Source organism: Centrocercus urophasianus, unplaced genomic scaffold, assembly GCF_019232065.1.
Source record: "Centrocercus urophasianus isolate 14NV4802_14NV808 unplaced genomic scaffold, USGS_Curo_1.0 seq_11, whole genome shotgun sequence".
NCBI lineage: Eukaryota > Metazoa > Chordata > Aves > Galliformes > Phasianidae > Centrocercus > Centrocercus urophasianus.
Genome location: NW_024884253.1, coordinates 45,392,179 through 45,412,017, shown reverse-complemented (window position 1 = coordinate 45,412,017; position 19,839 = coordinate 45,392,179). Strand labels below are relative to the sequence as shown.

Sequence of the window (19,839 nt, the reverse complement as noted above, 5' to 3'; positions counted from 1 at the left end):
TGTTTGTGAAGCAGCAGTGTGTTCTGGGACAGGGAGCAGCTTGCTGGTTGAATACAAGCTGTTCCTGTAGCTGGGTTTGTTCTTTGTTGAAAAAGATCAAGTGTTTTGTTATGTTGTAGCCTGCTACAGCTTTGGTTGGGGCCTGCTGTGGCATCACTACCATCAGGGAAGTATCTCCAATGGCCATCTGGATTGGAACATCTTTTAACAGCTGTCACTTCCCCTGGTGTTCTGTAGCTGAAGTAACATGGCCATCTTGACACGGGGAAAGCTGGGGTTAAGGAAGGCCCTAATGGATGGTGAATGAAGCAGCTGTGCTTGGTGATTTATTACCAGTTCCTGCAGCACAAACTGTAATCTCAGTGCCTGTGTTCAAGGCATGAGGCTGGCATGGAGCTGCCCTTAATCTGGATGCCATCCTTCTCTGATCTGTCTTGTGTCACTTTGTGCACAGTGAAGTGCAGATTTCTTTTACTCCTGACAAACTCTGTCATCAATGCCACCAGCAGTGCTCTGTCCCTTGGGGGAAGATGCTGAACAGGAGCCTCAGCACTGACCCATGCCCCTCTACAGCTTAAAAAAAGTGCCTTTCCTCAGCACCTGCTGTAAGACAGTCACCAGTGATGGCCCAAGGAGTGAAAAGAGACACATACTAACTACACTATCAAGCCACCAACTTCTTTTTTTAATGGAGACAGTGTTGATCACAATTTATTGTAAAGTCATGAAATGCCAGCAACAGCACAGACTGATCAGCAGGTCAGGCTGGGCAGAACCCTTGATTGTAGCCACGGCTGTTGGCTATGGGCAGCAGCACTGAGTTACGCAAGGAGGAGACAGTTTGTCTTCTACCTGCCTGACAGCAGCACTGCAGGAGGCAGAGGATGGACAGCCACTGCACTGTGGTACGAACCATGCAAGAGTAACAAATGTGAGAGTAGGTGTGTAATAAATACTTGATGACATTAGAGAGGAATGGGGGAAAAGAGGCTCATTTAAAAAAAAAATTATCTTCTGCAAGACATTAAAGCTATTTTAAGTATTGTCACTACCACAGTGGGCAGTCCAGTTTCATAGTGACTAATTGGTACATGGATCAGTTTTTAAACAACGTCCCTCTTCAAACGAAAAGGTCTGAACCCATTACGTATCCACCTGCTAAAGCTCTGGGGTTAAAGAAGTGATCAGTAATCAACATTTATTTCACACCTAGGCAGAATGGTCAGAACCAAAGGCTACTGTTCAGCTTCGTCTTCAATTACTTCAATTCTGCGTGGCCCGTAGAGTAGAACGTAGGCTATATGCCAGTCTCCTCCCCCAGATAACCTCAGAATGTCTTCAGGTGTAACAATGCTGACTTTGTCATCATCAAACTTAATCCACTCATCTGTAAGAAAAACAGAGACTGCTTGTAACAGAAGGGCAGCACTATGAAGAGAGCTGACAATCCATCAGCTCCCTCCTTTCCCAGCGCTATTTTACTTTCTTTTCACCTTGTTTCCTTTTAACCCAGGACACGTAGTGCCCAGAGGAACTTGATCTGCCCTGATGCGTTAGTACTGCCTGCAGGTCGTAATAGCCACAGTTATTAGAACCAATATCTGAAAGGAAGAGAAAAAAAAAACTGCTTAAGCTTTCCTTAAAGGACCAATCTTAGTATTTTTAAGAACAAAGACAAGTTTACCACACTGCAGCACTGCAGCTGTGTAAAACCCTCCTTATAGCACAGTTCTAAATGAGCGAAGCAGCAGCTTTCAGCCAGGACACAGGCTATGCTGTGACCTCACCGTGCAGATGGATGAGGTGCACACACAGCAAAGCCTGCAGCACTCAGCAGGTGACAGGTGGCCAGCAAACATGGTCCTGTGGGACAGGTTCAGCCAACACTTCGCTCCAATGTCAGCTGCTCTCTGCACTCAGGGTGGGTTTTGAAAGTCCTCTTCCCAGTTTCTGCTTCAGTTCCAGCTTTCCCCCACCCAGTGGTAGAACACACAAAATGATTGCACGTTTCATGCAAATGGCTCCTGATGCAGATATTTTTCATATAGTAATTTGTCAGACATATGAGAATTACATTTTAACTTGCCTAAACTTTCAATTCCTTGTATTTCCATCACTTTCTGAACGTGAATATCCAAATGCACTGACAGGAGGGTTCTCAAGTATTCCTTCTATCTGATCCACTTAAGCATGAGTAAATAGAAAATAACTTCAAACCAGATACATTTCCCCATACTCACCATCAGGAAAAGAAAAGGGCTCATATTTAACTTCTTTCTGTGCACCATCGCTTTTATTCAGCTGGAAAACAACGAGCTGAATTAATGCAGACACATTTTGAAAAAGTTTTGGCACAATCTCACCAAAGACCAACTGTGCATTCGATCAAATGTGTTTTACAACTAAACTTCTTTTATTCCAATCTGAAACAGATTCTACTGCAATTACTTCTAGCAGGACCTCCCAAAACCTCATCTAGGTAGCAGCAGTTTCCAAAGCAACCTGCTGCAGGGAACTGCTTTAGCAGAGGGTTAGACTTGAAGACTCCCAGAGGTCTCTTCCAACCCCTGTAATTCTGTTCAACCACTGTAACACACACTGCCCTGACCATGGCCACCAAAGGCACTCTGCAACTCAAGGTTCTGTTCCTTGCCAGGGACTTGCTGGCAGAAGAAATGGCTATGAGAAAATCCCAGGCAGACCAAGTGCCAACACACAGTGCTTTAGAATAGCTCTTTTCACTTCTGACTGTGCAAAAAGGGGTGCAAGCCTTATTCATGTATTTACATGGAACTGCCAAGAATTACGGTGGGAAAAGACAAGCAGAACACACTATAGGTTTTGCTCACTTTTTCTCTCCATCGAAGGAAAACAAAAAAAGGAAGTCAGTTTTAGAATATGTCAGACAGGATAGGAAATGAAACTTGACTAAGCGTTCAGAGCACAGCCTTTTAGCTCACTGCTAAGTATGTTCTAAACAAGTCACAAGACGAGCAGGACGCCCCGTACAGCTCTCTGCAGGCACTGGGCAGGCAGCAGCTGTACAGCTCTGTGCCCTGCTTTTAAAAAAGCATTTTAAAAGGAGAAGCAATCCAACTCACTGCTTCCAGCAGAAACTTGGAACCCTGACTGCAAACAACTGATTTGTTGATTTGCTCAGTCAACATCAACAAGAGTGACAAGGTGCTATACTCAAGTATTTGAACATGTGAAACTGAAGACCTTTCTATACCAGTAACTTGGGGCAATTTACTAACATGCAAATCTGATGGGAACACAAAGGGCTTGTGGGGAGATCCTTCAGTGAATATGAACAAAGAATCTCATTAGATTAGGAGAAACTGCCTAATGCTGCAGCCCTTAGTGTCAATAATCATTTCAGGTGCATGCTGCACTCAATCAAACTGCCCATGAAACTGCCGCAAGACTCACATTCTTTGGCTGTTGATTTACTTTTTTGTCTTCAAGATCTTTGAATTTTGATCGGTAGGAAACCATTTTTTCCTGAAGATCTGGTGTACACAGCTCATACACATCCAGCATAAGAGGAAATTTCACATCCTAGGAAGTAAACAGCAGAAAGAAAATATGCACAACTTCGTACTCTATGTGGAAGCGTTCTCCTTAAGTCAGCAAATCCAACTAAATGAGACTCAGTGTATTATGACAACTTCATCTGCTGAACTACGTACAGCAATGTATATACTTCAATCCCTAACTTCCCCTTTCCAGCCTATTCTGGTAGCACGGTTTGCCATGTAGCACCATTGGGTCCCTCAATACAAGAAAGACATCAAGGACCTAGAGTGTGTTCCAGAGAAAGACAGCAAAGCAACAGACCCTCACAAGTCTTACAAGGAACAGCTGAGGGAACTGAGATTGTTCAGTCCGGGGAAGAAGAGGCTCAGGGGAGACCTTTACTGCTCTCTACAACTCCCTGAAGGGAGGTTGTGGCGAGGTGGGGGATTGGCCTCTTCTCCTAGGTAACACCAACAGGACGAGGGAATGGCCTCCAGTTGTGCCAGGGGTGGTTCAGGATGGGTATCAGGAGAAATTTCTTCTCAGAAAGAGCGGTGATGCACTGGCACAGGCTGCCCAGGGAGGTGCTGCAGTCACTGTCCCTGGAGCTGTTCCAGAACTGTGTGGATAAGGAACTGAGGGATGTGGTCAGTGGGCACAGTGGGGATGGGCTGATATTTAGACTAGATGATATTAGTGATCTTCCCAACCTTAATGATTCTGGTACTCTACGGTAACAGGGAACAAAGGTGCTTCATACTCGAGCAATGAAATTCTACTATTAATATTTTTCAAGTAATTTTAAAGAAAACAATTTAGTAAATGACCTGCAAGCATTATTCATCACCCATAATAAAAAGCATAAAGAAGAATTAAGCTTTAATATGTAGAAAACTTACCTTAAGAACTTTGGCATTCACAGACTCTTTCTCTTTGTAAAAAAATCTAACCATCTGAATGGTCAGGTACGCTGGCAAGCGACTAATTTTCGACTAAAAAAGAAGTTTAGAAGATGCTATTAATTCAGATACATTCACAGATCATTTATACCTTAAACACCATTCATCCTAACTTACAGGGTATTGCAGGAACGTTTTTGTACATAGAGGAATAAAAGGCCTCCCCTCTTGCAGTTCTATATAGCATTGTACTCAAAGAAATAATCCACAACTGAAATTTCTCAGTAGTGGATATTCAGGTGCTTTATAAACATAAATCGCGCGCAGCAACAAGTTTGTGTTTTAGGATAGAAAACTGGCAGCAGCTGAAGAAGAAAAAATCAGAAAGAGCAACACAAACACCACTCACAGATTTGATATAGAGTGCATTTCTCTGCAAAGTTGGAGAGAGTTTGGTGATTTCCTCTTGAAGACGCTGTTCAAAAAAGCACAACAGACACATCTGTCATAAAGCACTGAGCTTCAAGCACAGCACGGATAAACAAACCAAACATTCTGCTGTTGATCCATTCCACTGCTATCAGCCATTTAGTCATAAGGCTTTTTGAAATCCCTTGGCACAACCACCACGGCCATTCATTTGTCCAGCTCCACATCCACCATTCATGAGACCTCACAAGACTCTGTTTCTCTCTGCAGAATACATTACTCTCCAAGAAAACCGCAGTTTAGAACTGAAGAATCTGGGTTTGGTTACAAATGTGCTGCGCCGTGTCACGCCTGGAACACAAATTTCCAGTTTCCTGTGGCACAAATATTTGCACATTTCTCAGCTGTTGGTCTACAGTGGGCAGAGTTGTGTACAAGGAGATGGGCAGCAAAGATCCACTTCTGGGGACCTTTCCCAGGTCAGGGAAGAACTGACCTGGCTGTCAGCACTGGGACTCTCTGCTGCCACAGGCAATCCAGCATCAGAATTCTAGCTGACCTTTTTTGGTCTGAAAGTAAGGTTTCCTTTTTCTTAATTTTCATACTCTGTGAGCATTAAACTATTTTATCTTATTCTTCCTTCCAAATTCTGTAAAAAGGTAAAGCAGATATAGAGACTGTTTGAGACCCATAAAGCTGATCTAATCCTGTACAAACCGAATCACGGCTTTCACTCCTAGTCTTACAAAACTGCTCTGTAAAAGCAGTGAGCACAATATTTGCACGTTGAAGGGATTAAGATTTGTTTTTCCCTTACCTGCTGCTTTCCCTTTAAACACAGCAATCAAAATAGCAGCCTAATTAAGAACTGACTTTTGGAGAACTATTTACGGCATGCTTTATTTCAAAAATCATTTGGATGAGGTGCTCAGGGACATGATTTAGGGGTGGGCTGTTAGAGTTAGGGTAGTATGGTTAGGTCGTGGTTGGACTCAATGACCTTTAAGGCTTTTCCAGCCTGAGCAACTTTATGATTCTATGATCCTATTCAGTCTGTAATGCAAGACAGATGAAAAATACCTCCTGTTAAAACTCCGTGTTGGTTTGCATATGGATACCTGCTTGAGGAAGGCCACAGCAGGGTTAAAAAAAAAAAAAAAAAGCTCTGCTGAAGTCTGCTTCATATTAACACATAATTCATTCTCATTTCCGTCTACAACACCCCAAAAAGTCTTGGAACTTACCGAAGTTTGGACAGCAGATGTGAATTCCAAGACAGGGGTAAATTTTAAAAAAATAAATAAAAATCAAACCACCACCACCACAAAACCCAAATCATTTGGAATTTCAATTAAATAAAAATTGTAATGACTTACCAGTTTTAGTCCTGTAAACAGATATTTCACTTCTTGATTGATAAAGCAGCTGAGCTGAAGCTGATTCTCCTTTCCTTTAGTTACCTCTTCTTCTTCAGCTTCTGTGCATTTCATGCTTCACAAAATTAAGGAAAACCATTGTGCACCACAGAGCTGAAGTAGTGAAGGAGCTTCAAGAAAGAAAACTCCTTGAAAGGAAGGCTATTTCTTCATTCCTTTCCACACATTCTCCTAATCAATCCATCCAAGTTGTTGCGCTGTTATTTTTTTTATCCACTAACAAGATACTTTTCTGACTGCTTGGAATGTACTCATTCTACAAATGCTGCCATAGTAACACTCAGGAGGCTTGCAACCCAACTTTCCTAACAGGTCTCCTTCTCCTGTCATTGGCCTATCCAGCATTCCTCCTAACTACCCATTCTGCTCCTTTCAAATGCTTGAGGAATAAAAGACATCACAGCGCAAGGAGAAAGACGTATGACTCAAAATATGAGGTCTTTACTCTTCAACTTCTTTACTCCTTCCAATACTTGAAGGGAGTGTATAAACAGGAGAGGGAACAGCTGTTTACAAGGGTGGACAGTGATAGGACAAGGAAGAATGGTTTTAAACTGAGACAGGGGAGCTTTAGGTCAGATATTAGGAGGAAATTTTCCACACAGAGGGTGGTGACGCACTGGAACAGGTTGCCCAAGGAGGCTGTGGATGCCCCATCCCTGGAGGCATTCAAGGCCAGGCTGGATGTGGCTCTGGGCAGCCTGGTCTGGAGGTTGGCGACCCTGCACACAGCAGGGGGTTGAAACTGGGTGATCATTGTGGTCCTTTTTAACCCAGGCCATTCTGTGATTCTTCATTACTACCAAGCTATGAGATACAACACCTTGTCTTACAGGATTCTTCCTTATTTCAAAAGAGCAAAGCCCACAGTAGAAACCTTTCAGGCAAGTGGTGGCCAGTTTAATGATTTTGTGACGGCAAAAAGGACAGATGGATTGCTTGGCAGAACACACAATCCCCATGTGGTCAACTCCTTTTTGTTTTCACTGTAAAAAAATCTACTAGAAAGCTGGGAGCCAAATGCATTTCTTACATATTGTTTGGTAAGTACCTAATTTATCTCTTGAGAAATCCACCTCATCTCAAGCTATCATTTGTCCACGTTTAGTAAACCAAGATTATCTGCAACACTCAAGGGAAAAAGGCTATTTTAGGAAGGTAACTGCTTTTACTTGGATAAAACGTCTCAGAACCCTCCCAGCAGATAACTGGAAATCTTTTCTGGAAAGGAAATCTAGTATTTAAATTCAGTGGGGTTTTTTCCCTGCAAATTTCCATTATTTTCCTTCCTCTCCTTCTCAAAGTATATGCAAACTTGACTTTAATTGCGCTGTACTCCTGCAATACATCATTCCTTTTATCCCCTGACAAGTCTCTATTTTCCATGCTTCTTTAGATGACGCTTTTCATGCTCCCTGCACTCAATAAAAGAAGCACAAAATCTCTAACCACCCCACATGCCTTGCCTTAGTCCATAGGATACGCAGTTTCAAATTCAATGCTGAAGAACTGATCAATTAAACTCTTCTTTTTAGAAGCTGTTGCTGTAGCTCCAGAGTCTGTCTGTAAAACAAATCCTCTTATGACATAACTTTAAATAGCATGTAAAAACAGTCTTCTTAAGAACCCTATTTCAATTCCTTAAGCCTGTTCCTTCACCTTTCTTCAGGTGCATTTTTCCTAGTCCATCCCCTTTCACAGTGTAAAACTTTATAGAAGGAATGCATTTATAGCACTGCTGCTGTTAAGGCCACCTCAAGGCACATCAGCAAGCAAGATTTCAATCAAAATGTGCCACATCACAGGTTAAATGCCTTTACATTTTCGAGTAGTCTATCAAATTTTTTTCTGCTGCTGAGATTCTCCAGAAAACCATTTGCAGAGGAAGAAAAGTCACTTTCTCCCCAAGATTTTATCATATAAACTTATTTCGTATCAGGTTGTCAGTTCTCTGTTTAGAACAGCAATTGTATACTTAAAAAGAATGTTGCTGGGTTTTTTTCAGACACAAATTTGTTCTTTCATCAGTTTTTGGTTCTTGTATGCTAGATTCATAGGCTACCGTGGCCAGCTGCCAAATACTCACATCCACCTCTATCCTGGTCCAAAACACTCCCTAAAAGGTCCAAATGAAAAGTATTCCAAAAAATACACTACAGCACAGCTTGCAAAATAGACAGCATTACCATGATCAGTCACCAGAAAGCAATTTCACTTACTGGACTACAGACACGTGTTAAAGAACTCAGTGAGCAGATGATTTAAAAAGTTATGTGAAGTTTAAGTATAATATTATAAATTCTAACTCCAGTCAGAGTGAGACCACAATTACCTCCATCACTGTATCACCTTCTATGCCTTCCAGCTTCTGCTGTAATACCCTCATCATCTGCACCCAGCACTCATTGGCATCCTAGGACAGGAACAGAACATGAAATAGGACTAACAGCAGAATGATTTAAAGAACAGCATTACAATCATCCATCCTCACATTGTAAAACCAAATGTAACAATTCTCTAACAATTTATCTCTGTATCCTTTCAGAAATAGGGCATGAAATTACATTTCACTTTTCTACACAATACAAAGGCCAAAATGTACTGGGTTACATTATTTTCACAGAAAAGAAAAACATATATGCATTGTGCTAAGACTTCCAAAACAATACAGAACTTTCAAGCAGTGAGTTAATAATCACTCTTTACCTGTTGGAGGTATTGTCCTTGATCACCTTTCTCTGCAAACTGTGGGAAGGCCATATGTAAAAACTGCAGGAGAATGATAGGTGGGATACTGGAGGAAGTTTTATCCATGGAATCAAACAAGTCTCTAAGAGCTTGAAAAAAAAGTTGAACGTTTTGAGAAGCGGAAAAACATTTAAACACGTCAGGAGGTTTAGAAAGAACAGTAAAATGACAGCAATATTTAAAGACTGATCATTTAACAGTGCCCAACTTTCCCAAACAGGGCCAAATTGTCCAAGTGCCATAGCAGGTGCACCTCAAATCTCATTTGTCAACGTGACTTTACAAAGGTAAAGATGACAACTCGGAGTTTGATGCATCCTGTTTTGACTCTCCTGGCTGCTAAAAGAACATTTCTGAGTAGTTTGCACTGCATTTAAGACACATCTAAGCAACAATGTTTCCACACTGAGACAACACCTAGAGAGACCAGAAGGCGTTCACAATCTACGCTCCAAAGCGGCTCCACCAACTATTTGGAAAGAAAAAAAATCATTTTTTCCAACTAAAATATCTAGAAAATGCTCATGTTTGATTTAATACCCATGAAAAGAAGTACATGGATACATGCGTGCAGACAGTTCAGTGACTTTGTGCAATTCAGTGACTGATATGATTGCATGACAAGAGCGTGCCTTTCTTTTTGGCTCTGGACACGCTCTCACGAAGGCCTTAACAAACCATGTTATAGCAGTTCACATTGACAAATCACTTCAGAGACACCTGTTAACCCTCACAACCATCCCGTGAAGTAGGCAATGGTCACACAGTCACCAACTCACAAACAGAGAGACTATTGAATAGAATCGTGAACTGGTGAATATAGGCAAGATCTTAGGGAACCAAGGTCAATTTTTGCCCCTCTTTACAGAATGTGTTCACTGATCTTGGAGAGAGGATCAACTGAGATGATGCAGTAATTAAAAAAAATGCCCTACGTGTCATGCAGGAGTTCTTGACCAACTCAGCACTAGACAGTTAACTAAGAAATAACTCAGACCTTTAACCATTACAACTCCTAAAAAGCAGAGCTGTCACCTCAAAAAGAAAATAAGGGACACAAAGTAAAGGCAGCGGAAAGGGGAGGGGCAGGCATGGTTGTATAGAGTAACCATTGAACTTACCACCCCACAATTCGATCAGCAGGCATACCCACAAACTTGACCTTTCCTTCCTTATATTGTTTTGTTTTTCCTTAAATGGACTGGTAGAAATCCCAGTGTCCTGGCCCAGCATCATAGTGGGGCAATGAAATAGAGTAAAAAAAGAAAGAGTGGACAAGTAGTACCCTTGTTCAAGTCTAAGGGGTCTAACTAGAAGTCTAGTTAGAGCTTGGAGATAAGGGGCCACGGTGAGCTCCCAAATCGTGAGCACCCAGATCAACATGACAAAGAGTAACTTTCCTTTCTAAGAGGTTACTTTGAATCGGTAGGGCTCTTCAGGGTAAAGGCTAAGACCAGCAGCCACTAAGGCCATTAAGACCACTAAGCACCAGCTACCACCCAAACAATAAAGCATTTAAAAAATAATAAATAAAATCCATATGCTACGGGTGCGGTGTTAGCCTACCAGCAAGTGAATCCAAGAACTGCTCATGAAAATATTCCTATGCAAAACAATGCAAACAGCAGATGGATGGAGTCTGCCTTAGAGAGCTCCAATCTATCTGCCTACGTGCAACACAGTATGACATGAACACTTGTTATCTAAGCCTGGCTAACACTGAGCATATTTCTTCTAGCGTGCAGCTAAGTAACATGCAGTGATGTATGCTCTGCAGCCTTTAAAGACATTAACCAAGCAAAATGAGTTCTCCAATGCTTAGCAGATCGGAAGTTCCTAAGGTGTATGCACTGAAGAAACACACGCTGAGCTCTAACTGCAATTTTCACCTACATTTAACAGGAAATCACACTCTAGCCTAAAAGCCTATGTTTTCTCTAAACACCAACCTGCAGTAATGTACTGAGCAGAGGCCATTTCTCCTGAAGCTCTTAAGGCACCACCATACCTAGAAGAGAAGAATTTGTACGGTTTACGCTCAAATCATGAAGAGCAGTCAAGTGGGCAACCAAATTTAAAGAAAGGTATCAAAAGAAGTCAGTCGTTAAAACCAAAGTAACTGAAGAAAAGACTCATATCAAAGTCTTGGTTATTCTGCGAGCACGTGCCAGAAAACTGGCAACTTTGAGAACACACAAATGCTGCCTCCCTAATTCATTTTCCTCAAAGATGCAATCCAGTTTTAAAGAAACCAAGAAAATATTTGAGTAGAAGCTACCCTATTTCTGAAACGTATGCCACAGCTGCTTTAGATGCATGGAAAAAAAACACATTCACAGACAGGAGATAAAATGACAGAGATTGAGGGCAGTCTTCCTACCTTCATAGCAGAAGAAGAACAGAGAGAGATGACGCGTTTTGGAGCAGACGGAAGCATTTCCCACACTGGAAATGTGGGGGAGCCCACCCACATTATGAGAACTTAGCACTCCCCTTTGGAAGAGTTCTTAATTTTACCACCTGCATGGAGAACATAGGCCTTCCTCAAAGGATATAAGCCTTCAAGCCAAAGGAAGGCCTTGTGCATTCTTAGGCAATCTCAGATCAGACTTCAAGTGATGAACAGGAAGCCTGCCTCCTGCCACGCCTCAAAAACGGGAATACCCTTGCAGAGATCAACTGAACAGCTGGAACAAAGCCACACAGTAAAGTTTCCCCATTCAAGACCATCCACCTCTCTCCCACTGCCATCTACCCTCCCACGTCATCACCAAGCAGAGGAGGGCAAGCAGAGGCCAGCTCTCCCATGGAAAACTCCACGCTAACGGCTCTTTTGCAGTAATTCATCTGGAGGACAAATTCAGGCTCATCCTCTGATCTTTACAACATTCAAGAAGTTTCTACTAGATTCCTCACAAAAAGAAGTTTGGTCATTTCAATATTTTAGTCCACAATCACAGATATTCTACAACCAGAACTAATGAAACATTCTGATGGACATGGCTGCCATTCCCTACCCATCGCTGAAACTCCAGTTTCTTTTTCTGTAACACCCATGGCTTTCCCAAAAAACCCTGCTGTTTTATCTCCAAGTACCAAAAGGTTAATACTAACTTCAGAATCTCACAGTTGAAAGCATATTATGCTATAAAATCATCAAGTTTAAAAAAAGGCAACCTTCAGAGGAAGAAGAGTCACGTACAATTCTTTCATACAAATAACACAGAGAAGGTTCAGAGTTCAGCAGGCCTGCCGAAGCATTCTAAACAAGCTTTCCTTTTAGTTAAGCAAAACTCATTCTCTCCATTAAAAGCTATTTCCAACAAATACGTGGTTTAAATCTTTTTTAAAAGTTTAAACTAGCAAAGCCATAGTGCACACTTTAATTAATCATCCTATTAATCCTCACCAGATTTGAAGAGCATTACAGTAATCCATAGTATTAAAAGACCGTTCCACAAAACGCATGCTATTTCATAAGCTAAAGAAAACATTCTAGTCATGGTATTTTTGTACTGAGTCCTACCTTTTAAGGGCCTCTTTCACTTCTGGCACTGAGCGGATACACTGAACCGTAGCATTCATGTAGCAAGTGTTGCCAAGGTTTGTCAATCCACATGGTAACTCCATCTACCAAAAAATGTACAAGGGTGCTTGAATAGAGAGCCCTGGAAGCCTTTCTTTCAGAAAAGCTGTAATTGCACATAAAACTTGCAAGAAAAGGAACCATCAGAGATGAGTAAAACCTAGAATGTTCCATCAGGCTACTTTGTTGAGTTTCCCAGAGCTGTTTTCTGACTGTACGTATCTATTTCACAATTCACTGCTTTCAGAGGACATCCAAGAACACTTTGCGTCTTTTTTGCTCTGCACGTTTAATTTATCGAGCACATTCTTCGAGCGGGCAGTCAGTTAGAAAGTTCAATTATGATTCAATCCAAGTTTTGACCTTAAAATCCTATTTCTGTGAAATTTCCACATGAGTTCACTTGTAAGTAACACTGGGGTTCTAATTACAAACAGTTTTCAGCACAACTCTGAACGGGATAAAGTTCACAGCCGGAGACAAAAGCATTACTTAAATTCTTCCCTGGAGTTCTGCGACAGACCGTCCATCTGCTCTTTTTACACAACTGCTGACAAATGTGGAGGCCAAGTAATAATTGCTCTAACCAGTTTTAGCAACCACCATAAATCACAACGTAACAGCTCTTTTTTGGTTTCATTGTTTTGCAGATATCCTGCATGTTTGAGTAGCTGTCAGGAGAAAGCATGCAGCTTAATGATTCCATCGTTCCCAGGAAAACATACAATCTGATCCCAATCCAATAATGTCAAACCTACTTTAATTTTAGAAAGACAAGTTTGCATAACATAATGCTTTTAACGAGAACAAACAAGAACACAAACCACCTCTGGTTTCCCTTCAGTAATATGAAGACATATCACGCCCCTTTGCTCAGGGATGTCATTTAGCAGAGGGTTGTTAGGTAGTATGGCTAGGTTGGACTCGACGATCTCTAAGGTCTTCTCCAACCTGAGCAATTCTATGATTCTATTCTGTGAAGGCAGGGAACACCTTTGTGCATCTCTTACTCAGGTAGATCTCAGGACAGCAGTACAGACCATTTCTAAAAGCACCAACAACACTCTTTTTAGAACATTTACTCAACTGCCTGCTTAAAGACAGCATTAGAGACTGGACTTCTAAAGTACATCCCATACCTTAACTTGGTCATCCATATAAATTTCACGTTTAAGGAGATACAAATGCTAAACAGAAGAACCGCAGACTCAAAATACACTTTTAAGCAACTTAAGAATTAGTACTTAAGCTTTTAAGCACTTGCTGCTATTCAGAAATTCACAAAGGAAGTGAAGCTGGTAACATGCTTACAGCAGAAGCCAGCTGCTCTTCTGTCATGTCCTCCACAAAGACGGGCCGAGCAACGGGCTCTTCCGGGAGCGCATCTGCAGAGCCCATCATCAGTAAGGTCATTCCCTTGGAACACAATAAAGACAGCAATAAATGTTTAGGCTCAGTTAATCCCTTAAAAGCAATAGAACATGAATCCCTTAACATACTAAAGGTATATCCCCAGACATAAGATAGATCTTTCTCTTAAGTTACAAAACTCATTTCTTGCCAGTAGCTGACAGCTGGAGATTCCAATCAGGACTGCATTTAACAATCAAGAGTAACCCAAATGTGAAGTGTTCAAAAAAAAGCTCCCTTCCTGATAGACACTGGACGCATCTTGAAGACCTCAGTGCAAATATTCCTCTTCCCCTAACTTTCAGAAAGAACCTTGGAACCAAGGATAACAAAGCACCTGACTTCCAATAGGAAAACAGTTGCAACACTTGAGATTCTCAATCAGAAAAAGCCCACAAGACCTCATGATCAGAATTCTCAAAACAAAAAATGATCCTCCCTTTCAGCCAAGAATCAGGGGAAACACGTCAGACAGATGCCGGCCAGAATTGGGACCACAGCACTGAGTACAGAATTTTTTTTCCACCTGAAAAGCAAGCGGGACAGGAAGTAACACCCTGTGGCCTGGCACGTTCCAAGGATGTTAAACTCATCAAAAAGTCAGTTTAGGCAGGAGGACAAATTCAGGGGATAAAAAAGAATGCCTCTGGGACTGCTACAAGGAAAAGGAGTTTGTCAGTGTTCAACAGAAAAAAAATCTATACAGAGTAAGGTCTATCTGTCAAAGGGGAAAAAATGGCTATCTGAAGGCTACAAATAGAACACCTTAAGGAAAAGGATGAAGTGCACCCAACGAGTTGTACAAATCATGACTAAAATGATAAAGGCAGCTGTAAGCATGAGAGTACGCAGAAAAGAAGGAGACTGGTGATATACTGGATGTTTTGCTGAGCAACTCTGCCACAGTAGCTGCAACATACTGCTGCAGGCTCTAACAGGTGCTCAGGAACTAATGACAAGGGTAACAATCACACTGATTGACTCAACCTGCTCAATAAAGAGATGTTACAGTATACCTACAGAAATGAAAATGATTGAAAACACAAAAAATGCCTGTTTTGGCATTATACAGGTAAGAAATACAAACATGTTTACTTCTCATTTCCTCACTGAGCAAATTCAAAAGTGCCAATAGGCACAACCCATGGCTTTGCTTTGAACAACAGCCATCTAGAACAGGAGAACAAATTTCAGAAGGCTGATGAGAAAGGCAGCAAGCAGAGTGGTTGCTTTAGCATCCCCAGCACAAGGAGCAGCAGTGAGGAGCCAGTAAGAACACTCAGGTCCAACAACTCTACAACTATTTTCCATCAAGGGCTGGCTTTAAAAAAGGAACTACTCACTCAAACAGAGCCCACACAGAAACAAAAGCTTTATGTTCTTCTTTAAAGGCCAAAATATATAATTATATAAATCTCAAGGCAGTAAAATGTAGATATTGCTTAGAACTTACATTTTTTATTTTTATGTTCCCCCAGTCATCATCCTGTATGTGAAGTGAAATAAAAGAGGTTATTTACTTTCCACCAAAAGACAAGCGAGCAGTCTCATTAACATTTATCACATATTTCTAATACACAACTGCGTTTCATCCAAAATTCTCAATTATGATGGATTTACACATCACTAGCCTTGTCTAAGAAAAATAAAAAGCAACCAAGCCACCTTCTCAATAAGGTGTTCAGATGTAAACCAATTTGCTAGGAAAGCTGTCCACGTTGCAGACAAACTTTTCTTCAGCTGAAAAAACAAAAAAGTTGCATACAGACTATGAACATTCAAAAGGAACAGCTGACCAAGAACTGCAGAGTTTTGCAGTGTTTTGGGTTTTTTTTTTTTTGCACAGAAAAATCAGTGAAAAAGTGATTCAAAACCGCAGTACACCTCCCAGTCATTCAGCAACAAACTTTCAGCATAAATTTCCAGCAGCAGGCAACAAATCACACAGATTATTTCTGAGAAGTAGAGACTGTTTTATTCTAGAGAAGCACTCTAATGTGGATGTTGTTAATTATGTCACAGCGTAATTAAATCAGAAATAATGCAGAAAAACAAATGGATTCCAACCTTCAGGGTTCCTCCTTTAAGCATGACCTTCTGTCGAGCCGGCTGAACTCCGGTCAGGGCAAAGAGCTGAGCCTTGAAGACCATTGGAGGCTCATCCGTGTTCAGCTCCACACCATCGAATTTCTCTTTTCCCCATTTCACATTAACTGCAAACAAAAGTATTTTGAAACTAGATTATTTCCTAAAATGAAAGAACATAATTACCAAGATGGAACCAATTTTACAAGTTTTAGACTTTACACCATCTCAAAACAGTTGGACACCTTTGACATTAGGGGACACCCTTCAAAGCATAAAGGAGATCCTATTGTAGGCAACATGTGTACTGAGAACTTCTACACACAATAACTGCACAGGAGAGAATCAGAAATTCTTTTGGTAAGTCTTCAGTGAAGCAGACATAAAAGTGAACTCCTCCAATCTCATGGTGCTGTCCACTGCAAACAAATTTCTGTAGGAAGTTGGGACACGCATTAAGGTAAGTTTTTCATTCTCCTTCAGTGGCAAACAAGTTTTAAAAGCCATAGTTTTGGCTCCAAATATTACTATCCACACTGAGCAACACAAGGTGGTAAGCATGTATTGACACAAGCCCCAAAGAACAGCACACCTCCTGCTTCTTTTAGCACAACACTAACTTGACAGTGCCACATTAGCAGGGGAGTTGGAGTTGATGATCCCTGAAGTCCTTTCCAACCCAACAGCTCAATAATTTGGCAATTTGAACTACACTGCTGCCTCCCTTATTTTCGGCAGCACCTACCATACCTGCATGCAAACACAGCTCCTGGAGCTCTGTTCCCAGTACAGGTGCAGGCCTGGAACCAAGCAGTCACATGGTGTTTGGTCGTGCTAGTAGGAGCAGAATCACAAAACTGTAAAGGTTAGAAAGCACCTCTGGAGATCATTCAGACCAACCCCTGGCTAAAGCAGGTTCTCCACAGCAGGGTGCACAGAAAAGCATCCAGGAATGCCTCCAGACAAGGAGACTCTACAGCCCCTCTGGGCAGCCTGTTCCGGTGCTCTGCCACCATCACAGCGAAGAAGCGTGAGGGTGCTCCCTGTGCTCCAATTTGTGCCCATTTCCTGGTTTTGTTGCTGCACACCAGTGAGTATAGCCTGTGTCACCAGTGAAACGTCCAGCACACAGACACAGGGGCATGCTACCTGCATCCTGCAAGGCTAACTCGCACAGAGCAGGGAGACACACAAGTGTGTTTTTAGGGAACACTTGTTTGATGGCTTCACATCAGTTGATCTCACATGTGCATAAAGGCTGAAGTTGAGCTGAAAGCCTGCAAAACATAGCATGTAACAACAACCCACGTGCGTGCTAAGCAGTCAGCAGACCCTGAGTGGAGGCAGCCCTCTCCTTACGTCCCACCTGTACTTTTGCTTGAAATAAATCTACTCCGTCATTTCTGGATTTGTTTCACCACAGAACTCGAGAAACCACAACTTTAAATCTTCCCGAAAGGGTAAGACTGCAGATATTAGCAACGCGTGTGACGGCAACAAGGACGAACGAACGGAGCGCAGGATCGCATAACACGCCGATCTGGGAGAACCTCACAAGGAGCCCAGCTGAACGACGCGCGTTACGCGACGCCCGGGAGCCCCACCAGGCACGGGCCTTCCCCACGTGCCTCAGGACGGCCGCCCACCGCTGCCATCAGCCGGGCGGACCGCTCCATCGCGGTACCCGGCGGTTCGGAGAGGAGCGCAGAGCGAGCTTGCTTGCTTCCGCCCTCCCGCAGCTCCCAGCCCCCCGCAGCACCCCGTCCGCCGCCCCTCAGCGGGCACCGCCCGGCCCGCCTCACCTGAGAAGAGCGGCATGGCGGAGGGCGAGGAGCGGCGGCGGGAGCGGCGTTACCGGAGGGAAGCGGCAGGCAGACGGGAGGGGCGGGCGGCGGCGGCAGCTCGGGCGCGGCCCCCTCCCTCGGGCTCTCATTCAAACCGGCCCCTCAGGATGACGCTGCAACGCGGCCGCTGCCGGAAGCGGGGCGGGGTGCGCGCGCAGCGCCGGAAGGGCAGGGACGGGCGGGAGAGAGAGAGCGGGAACGCGCGTGGTGCTGCTGCCTCACCGGCGGGCGGGAGCGCGCACGTAGCGCGCCTGTAGTGTAGCTCTGCGGCCAATACAGCAATCAGTGCTTAAACATGTAGAAAGGAGGAGAATGTCACAATGAAACGTCTCCATACTGTCCTGCTGGTTTCCTCACATCTCTCCAGGATGGTGCTTCTGGAAACCCCAACGCTGTTCCACTGTTCCATGACCTTTCTGGTCGTGCTATCACTAAAGTAGCTAATACAAAGCAAAATACACTTGGTCTGATGTTAAACATGCTTAACTGAATGGTGTTTGCGTTCACAAATACAATGCAAAACGCACCGGGCTGATGATGAGCAAAACATCATCTTTGTACTCCATGACCCCATAGATCACTAATCTCAGTCAGTGCAGGGCCCTCTCCTGTACAATGTTCTCAAACTGCCACCTGGAAAGCTACAGGAGGGCGATTTGCAGTCATGAAGAGGAAGGCCGCTTACTTCACCCCACAGGGACACGAGACCCCCCTCAAGATCACTGAGCACATGCAAGGATGTGGGGCCCTCTGTTACTGAATGACTTTGGGGCAATATTGAATATGTATGTACTGACCAGGAAACCTTCTCATACATAACACAAGTAATGTACATAAGCTGAAGGTCTTTTGTTCAAGGTGTGTGATTAGGGTGGAAATAGCCCCTCACGCATCCGATGTCATAATAAAGAATGCCTACTCACTGACACCACACTGCAGTTAATGAGTTTGTTCCCAAATTTTGGGTGACTGTCATTCCTTTGTGAACACCCTGCTCTCTAAATACAGTTCTCACTTCCAAGCAGTTGACACGGTCACAAATTGGCCATAGAAATTACCCAGGGCTTGAAAGCAAGGCTTTGGATTCAGCAAGAGTGCTGAATCTTCTGCAGGCTGGGGCTGCTCAGAAGAGACGAGCTTGCCTCCTAGGGAAGCGTTGGCCCAGTTCTCTGGTGAGATCTTGCAGACCCGGCGTTTGCAGGGCTTAGACCTGATGGTCCCCAGATGTCTCTTTCAACCCCTACCGTTCTGTGATTCTGGGACCACCTGTTCAAGTCAGAGCAGATCCCAGCTGCCTGCTCACATGTAACTACGAGTTATTTCCAATCCAGCCATTCATTCTTAATACTAACGGAGACCTGTATAGAGACCATTTATTCATGCCTTCTAAATGAATGTTGAATGGTCTGCAGTCAAGCTGAACTGAATGAAGGCATCCTCCCACGTAGTGTAACCTTTGGCGTACCGGGTCTCATCCCAAGCAGATGTAAATCGCTTACAGAGTTTGGGAATGGCGCTAGAGGGTGCTGTGCTGAAAGAGAAGAAACAGGGTTTGTATCTGCAGGAAAACCTCACCACCATGACAGCTGCTATCTCCTTTTTCCTTTTCTTTCCTCCACTGTCCCTTCGGCTTCTCATGACAGCTTTGTGCTTCTTTCCTTAAGGCGAGGATCAGCTGAGAGATGCTGCTGGTCTCTTTGAATCTTACACAAACTGGCATAAGGAGTATAGCAGTAGAGTTCAATGTGATGTGTGAATAGCAATGCAAGTACAGATTACCTTGACTATGTTACAGCACTCCACTTTCCTGTGCTGCAAAACCATAGGGGTTTGGGTGCTCTAGATGAGCGCCCAGAAAACAAAGTATCCAAAATACACCTCCA

The 19,839-nt window shown here is 43.1% G+C and overlaps 1 protein-coding gene across 3 annotated transcripts; it reads right to left on the bottom strand.

Annotated features, from left to right (window-relative positions):
• Positions 1 to 664: 664 nt before the first annotated feature.
• On the bottom strand, positions 665 to 18,018 carry USP14 (ubiquitin specific peptidase 14). 3 transcript variants are annotated; one of them, XM_042840075.1, is made up of 16 exons: positions 17,915 to 18,018; positions 16,095 to 16,240; positions 15,481 to 15,513; positions 13,929 to 14,033; positions 12,558 to 12,661; positions 10,981 to 11,039; positions 8,990 to 9,120; positions 8,616 to 8,696; positions 7,767 to 7,846; positions 6,224 to 6,338; positions 4,828 to 4,893; positions 4,419 to 4,511; positions 3,433 to 3,561; positions 2,241 to 2,301; positions 1,494 to 1,601; positions 665 to 1,387 (listed from the first exon to the last, which is right to left on the bottom strand). In XM_042840075.1, exons 1-16 carry the CDS (start codon positions 17,928 to 17,930, stop codon positions 1,236 to 1,238), a joined length of 1,479 nt encoding a protein of 492 aa, XP_042696009.1. In that variant the 5' UTR covers positions 17,931 to 18,018; the 3' UTR covers positions 665 to 1,235. The 3 variants fall into 3 exon arrangements, with proteins under 3 accessions (XP_042696009.1, XP_042696011.1, XP_042696010.1); XM_042840077.1 differs by lacking the exon at positions 17,915 to 18,018 and adding an exon at positions 16,863 to 16,946; XM_042840076.1 differs by lacking the exon at positions 4,828 to 4,893.
• Between the last annotated feature and the right edge of the window lie 1,821 nt (positions 18,019 to 19,839).

Bases quoted from the DNA above. Each gene is read 5' to 3' on its own strand.
- USP14 (XM_042840075.1), bottom strand. The intron at 9,121-10,980 runs GTTGGTGTTTAG...TTTTTTTTCAAG, and splicing joins TGCTCAGTACATTACTGCAG to CTCTTAGAGACTTGTTTGAT. The intron at 1,388-1,493 runs GTGAAAAGAAAG...TTTTTCTTACAG, and splicing joins CTGGGTTAAAAGGAAACAAG to ATGAGTGGATTAAGTTTGAT.